Here is a 19,044-nt window from a genome sequence, read left to right as displayed (position 1 = left end):
TAGTTAAAGGCAGTTCATTGAATTCAGTGATGTCATCGCTGTTCAGTTAGATAGTGTCTGTGCATTTAATTGCAATCAAGTCAACGATATCGCTGTAGATGAAGTGTCCCCAACTAAGCAAGCCAGAGGTGACAACAGCAAGGAACCGAAACTCCATCGGTGAATGGAGAAACCAGGCTCAGTTGGGGGGCCAGTTCTCCTCTGACCAGACGAAACCAGCAGTTCAATTCCAGGCTGCAGCAAAGTCAAATTGTGCAGAAGAATCATCTGTTTCCTGTGGTCTTGTCCTGGTGGTCCTCTGAGACAAGGTCTTTACAGGGGATCTGTATCTGGGGCTCTAGTTGTCCTGGTCTCCGCTGTCTTTCAGGGCAGTAGAGGTCCTTTCTAGGTGCTGATCCAACAACCGGGTGGCTGCAGTGACCCTCTGATCTAGATACAGACTGGATCTGGTGGCTACGGTGACCTTGGAATAAGAGAGAAACAGACAAATATTAGCATAGCGCCATTCTTCTAATGATGTAGCAAGTACATAGGGTGTTATGGGAAGTGTTCCCGTTTCCGTTTTACCTAATTAATGCAGCCTAAAAATCCTTTAACGGATTTGGGTATTGAAAGCATATTAGTATGTTATGTGTAAGCCAGGTTAAAGAGATGGGTCTTTAATCTAGATTTAAACTGCAAGAGTGTGTCTGCCTCCCGAACAATGTTAGGTAGGTTATTCCAGAGTTTGGGCGCCAAATAGGAAAAGGATCTGCCGCCCACAGTTGATTTTGATATTCTAGGTATTATCAAATTGCCTGAGTTTTGAGAACGTAGCGGACGTAGAGTATTATAATGTAAAAGGAGCTCATTCAATTACTGAGGTGCTAAACCAATTAGGGCTTTATAAGTAATAAGCAATATTTTAAAATCTATACGATGTTTGATAGGGAGCCAGTGCAGTGTTGACAGGACCGGGCTAATATGGTCATACTTCCTGGTTCTAGTAAGAACTCTTGCTGCTGCATTTTGGACTAGCTGTAGTTTGTTTATTAATCGTGCAGAACAACCACCCAATAAAGCATTACAATAATCTAACCTTGAGGTCATAAATGCATGGATTAACATTTCTGCATTTGACATTGAGAGCATACGCCGTAATTTAGATATATTTTTGAGATGGAAAAATGCAGTTTTACAAATGCTAGAAACGTGGCTTTCTAAGGAAAGATTGCGATCAAATAGCACACCTAGGTTCCTAACTGATGATGAAGAATTGACAAAGCAACCATCAAGTCTTAGACAGTGTTCTAGGTTATTACAAGCGGAGTTTTTAGGTCCTATAATTAACACCTCTGTTTTTTTTTCAGAATTTAGCAGTAAGAAATTACTCGTCATCCAGGTTTTTATATCGACTATGCATTCCATTAGTTTTTCAAATTGGTGTGTTTCACCGGGCCGCGAAGAAATATAGAGCTGAGTATCATCAGCATAACAGTGAAAGCTAACACCATGTTCCCTGATGAGATCTCCCAAGCGTAACATATAAAGCGTGAAGAGTACCGGCCCAAGTACTTCATTTATATCATTTTACTCCTGTAATGTGACTTTTGTATTTGGGTGGTGATGGGAAGAATTTTATCTACTGAACTGATTGCATATGCTGTCCCTTATGCTTTGCAAAAATACAAAACATTCTGACAAGAAATAAAAAATCACTAGGGAAAACTTTTAATGATGGTGTTCAGAAAGAAGTATGAAATGGGGGATGGGTGACATCAGCCAAAAAGGACAGTAAATGGGGTCAGTTTTGATGACATGATGTCTTACAAAGTCTATGATCCTAAATTGTTCTCCATGTGTCACAGAGGTGGTGTGGGATTCATCTCGGTTACCAAGTGGCTTTCCTCAAAAAAGGAAGGCCTTGTAGATCATTTGGTTGTCTGTAGGTTATGGATGCCTTGCCCAAAAAGTTCAGACTGGACTGTGAAAGACCACTAAAAGTATATAATTTTCTTTAAAGAAGAAACAGTCTTGTCATCTCTGACTCATTTACTTTATTCACTGTCATGCAATATCAGGTATTCCCACAAATTTTACATTTGCTGTTGCTAGCAGGGCATGACTTGCCTTTTTCAAGATGGAGCAAAGCTAAAACTATAGCACTGCTATCTTTTCATCAGAATGTTTTGTATTTGTGCAAAGCAGTTTTTAACATACACTTCTACCATCACTTAATTAAAACCAAGTCAGCCGCTTTTCTAGTTTCCAGGCACCTTTCCCTCCTTTCACTCTACATGTATCACTGCCATATAGTCATATGGTGCTTATGTGGTAATTAACAACAATGTTAATCCTGGTTTGTACAGTAATCTCAATTTCTACAGTGTATTCTAAATATTTTTTTTTTTCATGCTTCTGTGGCCAATAGCTAGTGTGTTGGTCTATGTGTCTGTTAGTGCAGGTGTGACCACTTGAGCTGGACCCTGGGAGGAGGAATTGAACCTTACAGGAAATCTGTTTTGTTAAGATAAAAACATGAAGCCACTCTCAGGTCAACTGCCCCTCCACAACAAGTACATGGACAGAAATTCAAACACACCTTACTGTTTGATGTGGCTAATATTTCACAACAAAACCACAGAGAATTTTGTATATCCACTGTGTTCGAACCCCTCTGCTGCAAGTAGATTTTATTGCATGAGTTTTAGACTGCATGGCTAGGTGCAACAGCTGCAACAGTTGAGTGCATGAAGTGTCCAGCATTCCACACTTAGTTTTTCCTGGTTATTTAAGTGCATCATCCGGGTATTTAAAGTGCACTTTTTCATTTTGAAATTTTCAGTGTGAATGCACTTCTCGTACTATTCATACTCAAAAACATTATAGAAAAGTGCATAAGTACACGATTTGGGATGCACCTAGTGGCAATGGGTCTAATAGAATCCCCTCTATTCAGTAATTAAGGGGTGTGCCCCATTACTTTTGTCCATATAGTGTATACCAAATGTACAATAAAAGTTCCCGTTTAGTCATATTTATTGTGATGAACTGTTAGTTGAACTATTTTTTGATTGAGCATAGTCACCATTAAGATAATACTTGCTTGAAAGGTTGAACTAAATGGTATTCAGATTCTCCCCTTTAAAGCATATAGCTTGGTTTTTATAGATAGCATTTGAACATTTATTTAGTCCTGTGATTCAATTCGTATCAGTCTTAATTCATGCACTATAGAGCAGAACTGTACAATAATGGTTGAATATCTATGTGAGTCTATATACATCTATAAATAGTTATTTAACTGTAATCTTCTGGTGGATTGTTTGTTCTGCAGTCAAAGTTAAGAGGAAAATGAGGAATTGGGAATAAGAAGTGAGAGGGTTGGATGTTCCCCTGCTGGCTTGGTCCGAGGCCTGGTTTGTGTCATTGTGAAAGACGAGGAGGCCACCAAAACCTCCTCTTACTTGCAGACAGGAAATAAAGGCTACTCTGTGGCAGGTCCAATGCATGGTGGTAGAAATCTTTTACATTCCCAACAGGTGCTCCCTTTACGAGAATGTTTTTAGAGATCTGAGAATTTGTGTTCCTAGGCATCCATACCCACAACACATAAATCAATTTGACCCTGTATGACACAAGCATTTTGATATGCCTACTTTCAGTTCTTTGATTTCAGTGAGGCTGGGCCCAAAAAAACAAATACCCTTAGAAATTGAAAGCTCATTTAATTAAATAGAAAAGAAAATGGCTGAGAAAAATATGGAGATGAACCTCAAAGTGCTAGACTGCATGATGAATTAGAGAAGTTTCAAGTTCCCCAAAGAATTCAGTGATTTAATAGACTTTCCTTGAAATTTCTATGCAATCATGCCTAAATAAATAATGAAATAGCCAAAAATAAACGTCATGACCCTTTCTTAGTATTTGGACATATGAAAGTCCTTACCTACTGCCCACAACACTGTACTAATAATGTCTTTTACATTTTACATTGAACGGAGGAGAATAGAGGAAGTGTTTTCCCTTATTACCACCAGGGCACAATAATACACTAAGTGAAAAATATTTTGTCAGAAGCTGTTATCTGAAGTGCTATAGTTGTATACACTTTACCAGTATTGCCTACTTTCTGTTACTCTGAGGCTTTGTTTCTTTTAATATTTTTCATGGTTTTAACTTTTTGTCCAATAAATCATCTTTATTTATGATATTAATATCATATATTGTTGATTCTTATCATTGTTTAGATTTTGATTTATCAATAACAACACACCATATGACCTTAATTCGAAACTGAAGTTTCAGTATGTTTATTTGAAAGTAACATTTCACTCTCATGCATTTTTAATATAATTTCTTAAATGTTTCTCATCATTTATGTAGGCAGTAAAAAAAAAACAAGGTGTTGGACATTATAACACCTCATCATATTATTACTGAACTAAAATTAACAAGTTGTGAAGTGTACTGTATGGTTAAGGTGGCGATCTCAAAACGGATTTTGATACAGTTTCTTGATGTCAACATGAGCGTGTGGACATCAATCTGGTGAAACTTCAGCCAAGGCAGGTCATTATTTGACAACATGCACTTTTGCAATCTCCCACATGGCTTCCTGTTTTTTTTTTTATATACGGTGTGGCCATAAGAACAGATCAAGCTGAACTGGTCTGTCCTATTGAACAAATTTCATGTTGCAGCATTTTGTCACCTAGTCACAATTGTGAGTTATAAAACAAAACATAAGGCTTGGATGTATTACATCATAAAAATACATCATTGCTTGTGTTTCAGGACAGAATGATTTACTACAATCTACACATTTTAAAGTCTCGTTTCATTGTGCTATAAGTATAAGTACACCATATTCTGTAGCACAGCTGTCTCAATACATGCACAGCTAGGGAAAACCTTATCAAGGAACCTCATTTTACAGACGAGTCTTAGGACAACACTTTTATCCTGTGTATTTCCCTAGAAGACTTAATATTAAGTAAAATATTGTAATTGATTTGCTTTGTGGACAATCACAATGGCCTGTCTGAGTTTTAACTTGCAGTGTTAGTCAATCAACCAAAACACTGGTTAAAAAAATTGGTATAGTGTCAAACTTAACCTCTTTGAGCTTACTAAATGTTCATGTGGTTAGCTGCTGAAATGTAAAAAAATATGACACAAGTGTAAATGTACGGCAGACAGATGTGTGAATAATGTGTTATTCACACCATATGGTGCAGTTTGTGTGCTGCACACAAGAAATGACTGCGCAGTATTTCCTGCACTACTGTGTCTTTCTTTATTATCATGCCTTACACAAATACACACACACAAATTTTAACAACAAATATTTTAATGAGATTTAAATCTAGAGACCGAACAGGCCCCTGACAGAAGCTTGATGATCAGTGGATTCTCCAGCAGGACAATCATACCAGTATTTGCCAAAATAGCCTGATACTTTGAAGAATTCATGATGTCCACTTCCTACAACAGCAAAGAACCCCCACAACAAGACTGGTCTACCTCCTTGTTTGACAGTGAGAGTATATATATATATGTGTGTGTGTGTGTGTGTGTGTGTGTGTGTGTGTTTAATATGCTTATGAACTTAAGAATGTATTCAGCATTTTCTGAATACTGCTGACAAGCATGTGACTTTTTGGCAGGCCTACATTTAGAATGGTGCAGAAAGATTTCCATAGAATTTAAAACTTCTGAGATCAAGAGTTCATTCCCCTCTTAAGACTACATTGTACATTTTGCATATGCAAATACCATAACTTTGTGAGGTGGTTATATTTTCTGTGTAGACATCCGCTTCACTCATTGACTTTGTTAAGGCCTCTAAAGATTTTCATCAAGCCATTCACTTGCATTTTACAGGAACTGAATCTGACAGAAGCCTCCTACTTCTGCTTTTCTCTCTGATACCCAGAGTGGGTTGCTTTATTTGTGTGGCTCTGTGTTAGGGTGTTGTTTTAAAACAACAGGTTTGCTGGAAGTCAAGACATGCAAGACCTTAACAGACCAACAAGAAACTCGAACAAATGGTGAGATTATCACTCATAAGAATGGACTGATAATCGACCTCTGATAACTCTGTGCTCCTTTTGCTGTCTCTGAAACTGTCTGCAGTTCTCCATTCTATGATATCTGAGGTTAACTGTTGTATTTAAAATGAAGGGACTTGCCTGGATATTTCTGTAACAGCTGCACACAAGATGTCTAGCGGTAAAAACACAAATAAATTTTATTGTTTTATAGGTCATAGTCTACATCCATGGCTGAGAAAGATAAAAAAAAATCTCTTTATTCAGATCACTGAAATTGAGAAGTGAAATTTGTCTCACTTTCTACCTGCTTTTTTCAATCAAGAATATAATAGGGCCTTACATAAGCATGTTTCCAGCCAAAATAATAGGCTGTAAATGCATTCCATGAGATATGAACAGTTCCCACAAACCTGAATTATCTTTCATTATTTTCTCACCTTCACATTATTCCAAAACTGTATGGCTTGCTTTCTTATTTGTTTAACACAAAACAAGATCTTTTGAATCATTTTCAATGGTTTTGCTTATACAAATGAAATAAATGAGGTACAAAACAACACTGGCAAAAAAAAAAAAAAAAAAAAAAAAAAAAGGTCATCAGAAGAAAGAAAGTCATGCAGGTTTTGAACAATGTGAAGGTGAATTTCCATTTATGGGTAAACCCAAATACTATTACACACAAACTCCACTGGTCATGTTAGCCTTTGCTGGCATTTTTAAACGAGCAACAATCTTTTAAACAGTCGGTTACACTATGCTGGGAAGGATGTACAGGTTTAAGAAACACATTCCAGCCTGGTCTCATTGCACATTCACAGCTATCCCACAGTTGCGCCATGCTAAAGACTGGTAAGGAGAATGAAGCAAGAGCTAAAGGAGCTGACATTGAGTGGATGAGGACAGACAGTGTGGGTGGAATGTTCCACTAGAACTAAGCAGTCATATACCTCAAGCACTAATGAAGAGCCAGCAGCAAATTGGAGAATGAGACAGATCAGTCCATGTTGACATATTTGTGGAAAAAGCAAAGCCTGGTCATATCGAAATTTGTACAAATCACTTCAGAAGAAAACATGTGTGGTGCTGTGAATATAAAATTGGAAAAGATTGCATTGCTTTCATTAAAAAAAGAAAAGAAATGTTCATATATGCATTTAAACATTTGTGTGCACCTCTTGAAATAACGTTGGAGAAAATAGACTGCGACACATGCAGTGTGTATTAATATATAAAGAAAACTGCGAAAGTAATCAGTTTAGGCCGGGTGTACAGGCAGCTGTGTGTCGCGGCAGGCCTTCAGTAAGCTCTGTGGTTTGGACAGCTTGAATCGTGGCGAAACCAAACAAATAGAATACAATAGCAGTTTAAAAACACTGCAACATTTTTTAGAAGTACAGCAATATGCTAAATGCAGGATTCCTGCATGTTTAGGGCTTAGTGCATGCTAAAGAGTAAAGAAAGTATTAGTGATTAGTGTTTGTTCCACAAATATTTCAACATGGACTGATCTGTCTCATTCTCCAGTATATACCTCTATATATATATATATATATAAAAGTATATATTATATAAGTAATGCTGCTTTGCAGGAACATAAAAAATGTCCAAAACAGAAATTCTAAGAAAGAAAGAAGCGGGCCACACAAACCTGATTGGTTCTTTGGCATCCAGAGCTGATTCCATGAATTTTAATGTTTGAAAGTGAGTGAGAGAAAAGCTGTAAAAATAAAAAAAGAAAAAAAAAGAAAAAACTATTAAGCTAAAGTTAAATGTCATCATCCCATCAGCAATAATATGCAGTGCTCACTTGGTAAAACTTTACAATATGGTTCTAGATTATAATATAAGTAACTAGGTATCACTGACCACAATTTTTACAGGATTTTATTAATCTAGGTTAATGTTATTTATTCATGTTATTTTATAATAAATTAAGTAATATTTATGCAAATGTCTATTTAATCTATCAATATATTAAATGCTGCAAATTTCATGTCAGCCATTGCATTCTTAATTTAATACAGAATCTTATTTTAAAGTGTTGCACTCAAATTATTTAATTATTCAATAAAGTTGATCAGTTTATTTTTTTCTAATAATTGTGTATAAAACAACAATAATAGGATCACCTTGAAACAGTATGAAGCTTTTTTCCTCTTTTTTTCCTTCCTTTTCTGATAACAAGCTACAGTACCACAGTTTTATTGTAGTAACAGTAACTGTTGATTATATGGGGCTACATGTGAACACGATCATACTGTATTAAATTATTAATACAGAAATACTGTTGCACATAAACCCAAAGGTAATCACTTAGGGTAATTTGTATAATATGATTTGCCGGACTATTGTGTGTGCTTTTTATATTTAAAGGGTCAAAAACTATCTTTTGGAGTTAAAAATGGTCCCATATATAGAATGAAGAAGCATGCATACAAACACTCACAAAGATAAATGCAAAAAAGTACAATCTTTAGTTATATATAACATTTTTATCTTTATCTTCATGCTGCAGCTTAACTTTGTGATAAGTTAGACATGTGGTATAGTAGATGAGGACACTACTGTAAGTGATTTTTACAGTACTGTTATTTTTATGACCAGAAAAAGGCAGACAGAAGGTTTGAGGCAGGTGGAAAGTTTTGATAAAGATAGAAGCTTGTTTCATCATTGTCATGCAGGATGTTGTATCTCCTCTCCCAGCATGTACTGTACTGATGCAGATAGGAAATGCAACATGATCAGCAATCTTATCTGTCAGTAGGTGCTCAGTCTGCAACCAAGATGTGAACATTAGACCAACTAGAAGTTTTCCCTGATTTATTTATCTTTTTAATTTTTATATGATATATTTGTCAAATTTATTTTGTTGGCTCATGGTTTCATCGCTTTAATTACCAGACAAAAATCTGATCTTTAAAAAACACGAAGCATTTTTAATTGAGAAAAGTCTGGAAAGTTTTTACATAAAACATTACATTTCTGAAAATGGCACCAGTGTTTGTGTATTTTCATCCTGCATTAAGGATTTTCTATAGAACAACAAGCACCATGGAGGTGGACAGGAAGAAGAGCGGTCAGCTGAGCTGTCTCTGATTGGCCACTGGGGGAGGTGACACTTTACGCCTATTCTAACTGCAAAGATAAAATCCCCACCTGCCATTACCCTAAAATCAGGAACCTCCAGCGATTACGCACACACTCACACACACACCCCAAAAATAAAGAAGTAACAAACAGAAACTGTGTCCCTTTTCTACGGCCACTGCCAGGGTGGGTTGCCCTCTGCAGTGTATCTCTGCTTGACTTCTTTTTTGGGCCTTTGGATACCTTTGAGGCCCCCTGCGTGATAAGGTGCGTGAGTTAGATCATTGGTTTCATTTGGTAAGAGGAAATTTAGAGTTGAGCAATGGTACGGGGACAGTTTTGAAAGCCCTTGAGAAAGCATCAGAGCTGCAGATCAAGTGTCAGGTGGCGAGGAACCCATGCTGCATCCGTACAGAATGGAGGGGTACATCATCCCAACCGTGAGTAATTTTGATTCACTAAATGGTCCTAATATGATGCCGCTGCTTTTGATAGATGCATACACAATGCGCTTTTTGTTATATTGCTGTCAGTGTGTCGAACGGCATTACGAGGACTTGTCATTGTGGATGTACTAGTTACCGTAAGAACAGCTGGATCTTTTTTTGTGTGTGTAATATTTGTGTTTTTGACATCCGTCAGTCTTTTATTTCTTTTGGATAATTTGTACATTTTTTTGTGTATTTATTTATATGTTTTTTTTTTTTTAATGTAGAACAGTTAGTGTCAAGGTTCATACGTGCTTGTGCCAGCCACTTCAGAATGACAGTCTATTGATATTCAGCTACTTGTGTTGGTTTAAACATCTTTATTCATGTGTAGTGGATCAATTAGAGGTCCTTTGACAGTTTAGTTAATTCATTTGGGTTTGGATAATATACTGAATATTAATATATGTCTGTAATTATAGCTAACATGTAGTGGTATGTTTGTTGTAACAGGCTATGATTTCCATCGGTGTAATGAAAAAATAAAATTTTCTCCAAATTGTATAATAATCATAATTTCTACGTAGAAAGAAGAGAGTAGAGAGAGAGTAACCTGGACTGGCTGGATGTCACAGACACCATCTGTACAAAAAGATTACTGGGCAGTTTTAACCAAAGATGTGAGGCTTTTCCTATATGGTACAGTGTATTTTTATTTTGGTGTTGTTGGCTCCAGTCATTCAAACTGGTCACTATTTGTCTCTTCTCTATTTGCTTAGCAGCAAACAGAGGAAATGTTTGAGTCAGAGATGTATCGGCCACCAATGGAGTATCAGTATATCATTGACGAGAGTCAGAATGGTGAGTTCCTTGTAATTAAACATTATCAAAATCTGTTTTTTTTTTACCAGTAGATTTATAAACCAATAATAACCAATAAACCAATAATTAATTGAACTTGGGATGAACACTTGTATTTAAATGTAACAACTTCAATATTTCTCTTTAACCACAGAATGTTTTTTTTTCTTCTTTTGTTTTTTTTCTTTTTCCCCTTCAGCCCCAGTTAAGCAAAGTGCTTTGACTAAATGGCCTGCATTTTTGAAGATGTCTTCTTTCATGTAATCAGCTTCATGTTATAATCAGCTTCGTGTTATAACACCTAAAGAGAGCCATGTAAACAGCATCTTGTTATATTAAGCTAACGGATCAAAATCACACCCAGGGCAGCTGGGACTGAACTGTAAGGGGACGTTAGGAGAGCGAGCGAGTGGAACCGGGCTAGTGACCTAGCACAAAGCAGGAAACAGATGCCTCGTTCTGACAGGCAAGAAAACTACAGACGTAGAACGACAAATATCCCCAAGGGTTTCTGTCCAAAATGAGACAATATAGCAATTTAGCTATGTAGACTTCTGAAATAGCGTGTTAAACAGTTGCAGCGGTTTCTGTCTTTAAGGGCGAGTATGGTGATTGCGTTTCATTACTGTATATGGGACTGCAAGAGTCCTTTTTAAAACAGTTGATGGTGATCTATGGTTTGACCTTTGTGTTATTTAGTCAGTCCTTTCGTCAGACAACTATGTGCTGATTTTCGAAGAAGTTAAATGACAGAGAAACTGAAAACAGTTTTGATTTTAGTTATACAGCAGTAAAGAAGAGCCGAATAAATTTTCCTTTTCTTTTTCACAAGACTTGTCAAACTACTTATGTAAGAACTATTTATGTTCACTGGAGAAATGTGCACATATGTTTCTCCAGAAAATGTAAAAAAAAAATAAAAAAATATATATATAACTTGACTACAACTTTTATGAACATTAAAGGGATTTAAATTCCATAGAATTAGATTGCTTACAGTGAGGACAAAATATTGAAAATAAAAACAGGTGAACAAAAACATGCTGTAGATTATTTTCTATGTTTCTATATAGGACTTAAAACCGTTAAGTACAATGGCAAATAAAATAAAAAAAATGTAAAAACAAGCTTGAGGCTATTCAAAAACTGCAAAGGAAATGGTGGTGTGAACAGGAAACAGGGTGACAAGTAAATAAGTGAGAAAGTAAATGTAATTTCTTGCATGCGATTGAATTGACGGACAGAATGACGTGACATGGTTGATTTATTAGTTGCTGGTACCAGCTTACACAAAGAGCATGTGACGTATTGTCAAATTTCTTTTGCTCGTTTAAAGATGCTTTCCGCTGATCCACCGTTTCAACTTCATTGTCCTTGTCTAGATCACACCTGGGATTATAATAGCCATCATGTCCATCCAGTGGATTTCGAGAACCTGCCAGAGAGCCACTTCACAGAGCTACAGAGTGTACAGCCACTACATGCATCAAATGTGCATCGCTTCTCAGATGTTGAGTCGGGCCATTTTATCGACCCAGGCCTGACCGGGCATCACCTCACTCTGCCCCCTCCACAGGTGAGACCTATATTATCTAGAAAACACCTTCTATTAAATACCCACATCACTTTCACATCTTTCACTTTCATTTTACAACCCGAATTCCGGAAAAGTTGGGACGTTTTTTAAATTTTAATAAAATGAAAACTAAAAGACTTTCAAATCACATGAGCCAATATTTTATTCACAATAGAACATAGATAACATAGCAAATGTTTAAACTGAGAAAGTTTACAATTTTATGCACAACATGAGCTCATTTCAATTTTGATTTCTGCTACAGGTCTCAAAATAGTTGGGACGGGGCATATTTACCATGGTGTAGCATCTCCTTTTCTTTTCAAAACAGTTTGAAGACGTCTGGGCATTGAGGCTATGAGTTGCTGGAGTTTTGCTGTTGCAATTTGGTCCCATTCTTGCCTTATATAGATTTCCAGCTGCTGAAGAGTTCGTGGTCGTCTTGGACGTATTTTTCGTTTAATGATGCGCCAAATGTTCTCTATAGGTGAAAGATCTGGACTGCAGGCAGGCCAGGTTAGCACCCGGACTCTTCTACGACGAAGCCATGCTGTTGTTATAGCTGCAGTATGTGGTTTTGCATTGTCCTGCTGAAATAAACAAGGCCTTCCCTGAAATAGACGTTGTTTGGAGGGAAGCATATGTTGCTCTAAAACCTTTATATACCTTTCAGCATTCACAGAGCCTTCCAAAACATGCAAGCTGCCCATACCGTATGCACTTATGCACCCCCATACCATCAGAGATGCTGGCTTTTGAACTGAACGCTGATAACATGCTGGAAGGTCTCCCTCCTCTTTAGCCCGGAGGACACGGTGTCCGTGATTTCCAACAAGAATGTCAAATTTGGACTCGTCTGACCATAAAACACTATTCCACTTTGAAATAGTCCATTTTAAATGAGCCTTGGCCCACAGGACACGACGGCGCTTCTGGACCATGTTCACATATGGCTTCCTTTTTGCATGATAGAGCTTTAGTTGGCATCTGCTGATGGCACGGCGGATTGTGTTTACCGACAGTGGTTTCTGAAAGTATTCCTGGGCCCATTTAGTAATGTCATTGACACAATCATGCCGATGAGTGATGCAGTGTCGTCTGAGAGCCCGAAGACCACGGGCATCCAATAAAGGTCTCCGGCCTTGTCCCTTACGCACAGAGATTTCTCCAGTTTCTCTGAATCTTTTGATGATGTTATGCACTGTAGATGATGAGATTTGCAAAGCCTTTGCAATTTGACGTTGAGGAACATTGTTTTTAAAGTTTTCCACAATTTTTTTACGCAGTCTTTCACAGATTGGAGAGCCTCTGCCCATCTTTACTTCTGAGAGACTCTGCTTCTCTAAGACAAAGCTTTTATAGCTAATCATGTTACAGACCTGATATCAATTAACCTAATTAATCGCTAGATGTTCTCCCAGCTGAATCTTTTTAAAACTGCTTGCTTTTTTAGCCATTTGTTGCCCCCGTGCCAACTTTTTTGAGACCTGTAGCAGGCATTAAATTTTAAATGAGCTAATTAAGTGGATAAAAGTGTAAAATTTCTCAGTTTAAACATTTGCTTCGTTATCTATGTTTTATTGTGAATAAAATATTGGCTCATGTGATTTGAAAATTCCTTTAGTTTTCATTTTATTAAAATTTAAAAAACGTCCCAACTTTTCCGGAATTCGGGTTGTATGTATGAGAACACCTTCTTCTGTGTTTTGATGTGTGTGTGTGTGCTCTGGGCACATTATTGGTGATGAAAAGGAACCATTTTGTTGAATATAGTGCAGGAGACATTTCAGAACAGAGAAATCTTTCTTGTATTTCGATATCAGTTTTAATAACTTTTGGTTCTATTTATCTGGTGCTTTGTGACTCAAGTGGTTGTTGATGCTGGTTAGGAGGTTGTAGAAAGCATCTGTGCCCAAGCTATTGCTCAACTAAGCCTTATCCTGACCAAGACTCAACACTGTCACCATAACTGCAAGTCTGCACACTCATCAACTGCCGTTACAGAACATCCCCACTTACACAAACAAAACCACTCTTTATTGTGACACTAACATTCAAGCGCACAAATGTTACAGCTTGAAGACAATTAGAACGACACTTAGCACGAAACCAAAAAGACATGATGTTAGCATTTATACAGAAAGCATAATGTAATTCAACCCTTAGTAGTTTATTAGCTATTAAGTGTCTTTTTTTGATATTTGAACAAAAATATGTTTATATTAACATGTATATAGACTGGTCTGTGGGTGGAAAATCAAAGAGAACCTCTTTAAAGAGATCATTTAAGATATTTTTCTCACAACGCAGTGATTGATTTCCCTTCCTTTGGTTGGACTTCATCTTGAAGGCAGACTCTAACCATTAAGTCTGTCACAAAAGAAAGCTTTTCCTTTGTAGATGTCCTTGGTTTTTTAAAATGGTTTTGAAAAAGAAAACCTTTATGCTTACCAAGAATTGCATTTATTTACTGTATTATTATGGCAAATCTGATTTGTTTAGGAGCCATTACTCCAGTCTTTAGAGTTACATGGTCCCTCAGTCTAATAGGCTGATTTGGAGCTCAAGAAACATTTCTTATCATTATCAAATCTGAAAAGCGTGCTGCTTAATATATTTTTTTGTAAACCATATAACCGCATGTTTTTCCCCTTCATAATTCTTTGATGAATAAATGATTCAAATGAAGCATAAATCATTTTAACATTAGGAATACTTAACAATATTTTATACTTTAAATAACTCTGTAAGTAGTAAAACAAAGCAAAAGGGTCAAAAATGCGTTTTAAGTCTCCCCCTGCCTTGCTTCACAGTGTTTTGGTCAACAAAGCCTGGTTTGCTCTTTTACATCACCTCAGTTGCCGAATCCGTGATTTTCCCGCGGAACTGAGCTACTTTAAAACTGTTGCTACGGGTTGAAGCGACCCCAGTAACGGGATATGAATGCGAACTTCACCGGAGGAACCCTGCCGAAAAACGTGTACTGTAACCCCTACGAAAGCGCTTTGATTATATATATATTCAGCTATCTAAATAGCATGAAGATTCAGCCACCTTGTGTTTTTTTTTCCTGCGGTATTAAAATTCTCATATGCCACTGTTATTGGTAATATCATTTCTAATGCCAACTGCCAAATATGACACTTAGCCTACAAATTAATAGCTACAATTTATGAACGCACATAGAAAAGAGAGAAAGTTGGGCTTTTTTATTTTTTCATTGTTTTATTTTAGTTTTATTTTTTATTTAATTATTTATTCTATTTAGTTTTTTTTTCTGACAGTCACTCTCAATGCACCCCGCGATCAGCTCGTCCTGCGTCTTATCATGTGTCGACTATAGCCAGAGATATTGTCAAAAGCATCAAAAATTGGCAATATTAAGAGGATTTAGGATTTCCAATTAATGTAGACCTGTTACATTCTTCTTCTTAGTAGGCCTTTTACTATTATTATTATTATTAGGTTACTTTTATTATTCAATTTTAAACGCCATTTGAGGATAAAGTTCAGCTTATGAGCTTAGGCCTCATAGAAAATGTTTAAAATGTTTTTTTAAACAAGTCTGTTAACTTATACAATGAATTATATGCCTATAATTAACATTATTAACTCTGCAGTCATCAATGAATATTAAGTGCACCAATTTATTTCGTGCACCAATTTTCAAAAACAACCTGTTTAACGCAAAATACGTTTCTCATGTTTTCAGTAGGCTATATGGGCCACATGATAAATATAAAAGAAAAATAATTTAAGACAGTTATATACCATTATCAGCATATGCTGGAGTAGTTTCGTCTCTCGTCTCATATGCGCCATTAATGCAGTTTTTTTACTTTCACTTTCTCTATAGTGAATTGACTGACTCATTATTGCGCACAGTTTTCGCGTTGCTTGCTTGTGTTGTTCGACCCCTCCCCCATAACATCAATTGTTCATATGCCACATATTAGGCACTTCTTCTTGTTCTACTTCTTTTCCTTTTTCTATCTGTGCCAGGGCTATGCAATGTTTCTAATGGGCAAAACAGGCACGTCTTTAATAGCCTAAATGCATATTTACACAACTACCATGACCTCTGAGGCCCTGCACAAAATAGCAAATCCACAAAAATATGTGCCTTATGTTTTTTTTTTTTTTTTTATGTCAAAATAGTTTGACTGTCCTATGTTTTTGAGGACATTCTCCAGAAGTCATCAGAGTTTTCAACTGTCATGTCACAAGAAATTGCTACCCCAGCACTGTGTGCAATCACATGAGACTGCTACAACTCATGACACTTTGGGCTTTTTACAGTGGAGCAGTTTAACTGAAAAAATATTTTATTTGTTCTTTCACATGTTCGTTCTTTTCTCTCTCTCTGTGTATACTATGCATTCTGTTTTATAGATGCTCTTGCTGTAAAGTAATGAACAAAATATTCTGCAGCTTGAAATTTCACTGCACTATTATATTGACAATATATAAAATGTAAATTTCCTATTTCTTAATGTTGAACTAGTCTGAAATCTCCAGATGACATATTTCAGATCACATGATTGCACAGCCGTGGTTGTACAGCTCTCATATTTGTGCATCAACTGAACCAGTGACTTGAGCAAGCATTCAATCCTTTAAAATAACGATTCTTAAATGGTACTTAAGAAATCAAAAAATACTTACTTTATAGAGTTTATTTGAGTTAGCTACAGTATATTCTCCTAAGAGAAAATTCTTTAGCCCACTACATGTCTGTAAACTTCTCAGATATGGAAACATTCGTAAACCTTAAAGGACAATGTACTGCTAATTTTCTGCCAGGACAACTGCTGTTTTGGAGACCAGCATATTGATTCATGAGCACCAGTATGTTTTTCTTTATGAAATTAAACTATAGAAATAAATTTTTGATTCTTACTGGAACCTCTATTTTTTTTCTGTGTGTGCTCTCTGATAATTATGTACTTTATGTCTTCACAGATGGCATATTTGCCACGGCCATCTGTGTGTTACCCTCACAGTGTACAGCCGTCTCCTCTCCAGCGCAGCTCGGATGACGATGACCCCAGCAGTCGCAGTCCTCCGTTAGAGGTGTCAGATGAGGAGTGTATGAGGGACCATATTACATCAACAACAGGAGGCGAGCATGGTAAGGACAAAAGCTAAGACCAATCTCACCTCATAAGGACACAACCATAGTGATCTTCGGAAAATTGGATAAGCAATGCAAACCCAGTACCTGTTGACTTTTGCAGTCTTCTAGAATCTAGCTGTAAGTGTTAATTTCCTTTCTCTTCAAGGTAACAAGAAGAAAATTCGCTTGTATCAGTTCCTGCTGGACCTTCTCCGAAATGGTGACATGAAGGACAGCATCTGGTGGGTTGACCGAGAAAAAGGAATATTCCAGTTCTCTTCAAAGCACAAAGAAGCTTTAGCACACCGCTGGGGCGTACAGAAGGGAAACCGCAAGAAGATGACCTACCAGAAGATGGCAAGGGCACTGAGAAACTATGGCAAGACGGGAGAAGTCAGGAAGATCAAGAAAAAACTCACCTACCAGTTTAGTGGAGAGGTACTTGGCAAAAGCCACACAGAAAGGAAGCTTTACATGTAAACATATGCATAAAAAGAGAGAAAAAGGTAGAAAAAGACTTGGAGAAAACAAGAGAGAATTTATTTTTCTCTATGAAAACAAGTAAATGGCAAAATGGACCAGAACTCTTACCATAGTTATGACCTTATGGTTTAAAACTATTTTATTTTCCATTCCTTTTTTATTATTTACCTTTGCATTAATGAAGTAAACTTTACGTCCTTTACATTTCAGTAGCTTTTGTGATGTAAGACCAACATTTACAGCATTTACACATTTAAAGAGCAGATACATGACCAAAGTGGGTAGATATAAAAAAAAAATGGACAAAAAGCTATTCTCGAGTTTAAGACAGTTTAAGACACCACCACGCATGATGAAAAAAAAAAACAAAAAAAAAACACAAAAATACAAAAAGCAGAAGTGAAAACCAATGACACAGGCTCACACAGCACGGAAAACTCTGTCACGTCTGTGTAACACACACACACACACACAGAGAGAGAGAGAGAAATATTATATGCTCGTGTTTGTACTGTCTTTCTCTCTACATTACAATCCATCTGAAGAAAAATTAAATCTTTATAAAAACCAAGATGAATAAACATTAATTTTCAATAGAAAGATTGAGCAGTGTGTTTGCTGTAATCTATTTGTTCAAAAGGCCGTATCATATTTCAGGGTAATGTCTCAGTACTGTAATGATTCATTTCAGTTGGTTAAATATAAATATAAAAATAACAAGAATCAGTGCCTAAGAAATGTGGGAAAATCTGAAAACAGACCCAATGCATAAAAAATGCTTCAATTACTTTTTACAAATATTGACAAAGATTTTAAACTCTGTGCTAAGAACATATATAAATGTATTTATGCCGATAGATCTATGGCCAGGTGGAGGAATAATTAATTATCCACTTGATACAGAACTCTCAATGACTTAAAGGGGTCATAGGATGCTCATTTTTCACAAGTTGATAAGATTTTTTGGGTCTTTATGAAATGTCTGTAACATAGTTTGGTTAAAATTTCTCAGTGTAAAAAACACCTTTTTTACCCTGTCAAAAACAGCTCTTTTTCAGAGCAAGCCATTTTGCAGCATTTTCCTTTAAAGGGGTCATATGATGCTGCTAAAAAGAACATTATTTTGTGTGTTTGGTGTAATGAAATATGTTTATGTGGTTTTAGGTAAAAAAAACACATTATTTTCCACATACTGTACATTATTGTTTCTCCTCTATGCCACGCCTTCGATTTTCACAAGGTTCATCTCTCTGAAAAGCGAGGTGTGCTGTGATTGGCCAGCTATCCAGCACGTTGTGATTGGCAGAATGCTTCAAACGTGAGACGGAAATGTTACGCCTCTTATAACATATTGTGAAGCCTTGTCTGGTCATAGCGACGAGACATAAACATAAAACCCATTATAAAAGTTATATAAACATGATTTCTAGTCATGTTGTCTTTTGGAAGGCAAAAACA

General features: G+C 36.5%; 2 protein-coding genes across 5 annotated transcripts in view; both read left to right on the top strand.

Moving 5' to 3' along the window:
* Positions 1-19,044, top strand: part of LOC132105779 (ARL14 effector protein-like) — a 144,359-nt gene that overhangs the window by 99,498 nt on the left and 25,817 nt on the right. The window lies entirely within an intron of this gene.
* Positions 9,217-18,186, top strand: LOC132105714 (transcription factor PU.1-like). Of its 4 annotated transcripts, none has more exons than XM_059511062.1 (6): positions 9,217-9,562; positions 10,138-10,230; positions 10,333-10,411; positions 11,794-11,987; positions 16,950-17,118; positions 17,270-18,186. In XM_059511062.1, exons 1-6 carry the CDS (start codon positions 9,521-9,523, stop codon positions 17,581-17,583), a joined length of 891 nt encoding a protein of 296 aa, XP_059367045.1. In that variant the 5' UTR covers positions 9,217-9,520; the 3' UTR covers positions 17,584-18,186. The 4 variants fall into 4 exon arrangements, with proteins under 4 accessions (XP_059367045.1, XP_059367037.1, XP_059367064.1 ...); XM_059511054.1 differs by having other exon boundaries at positions 10,330-10,411; XM_059511081.1 differs by lacking the exon at positions 10,138-10,230 and having other exon boundaries at positions 9,218-9,562.

Source organism: Carassius carassius, chromosome 2, assembly GCF_963082965.1.
Source record: "Carassius carassius chromosome 2, fCarCar2.1, whole genome shotgun sequence".
NCBI classification, from domain to species: Eukaryota; Metazoa; Chordata; class Actinopteri; order Cypriniformes; family Cyprinidae; genus Carassius; species Carassius carassius.
The sequence above is the reverse complement of the archived record's forward strand: the minus strand, read 5'-3'. Positions and strand labels throughout refer to the sequence as shown.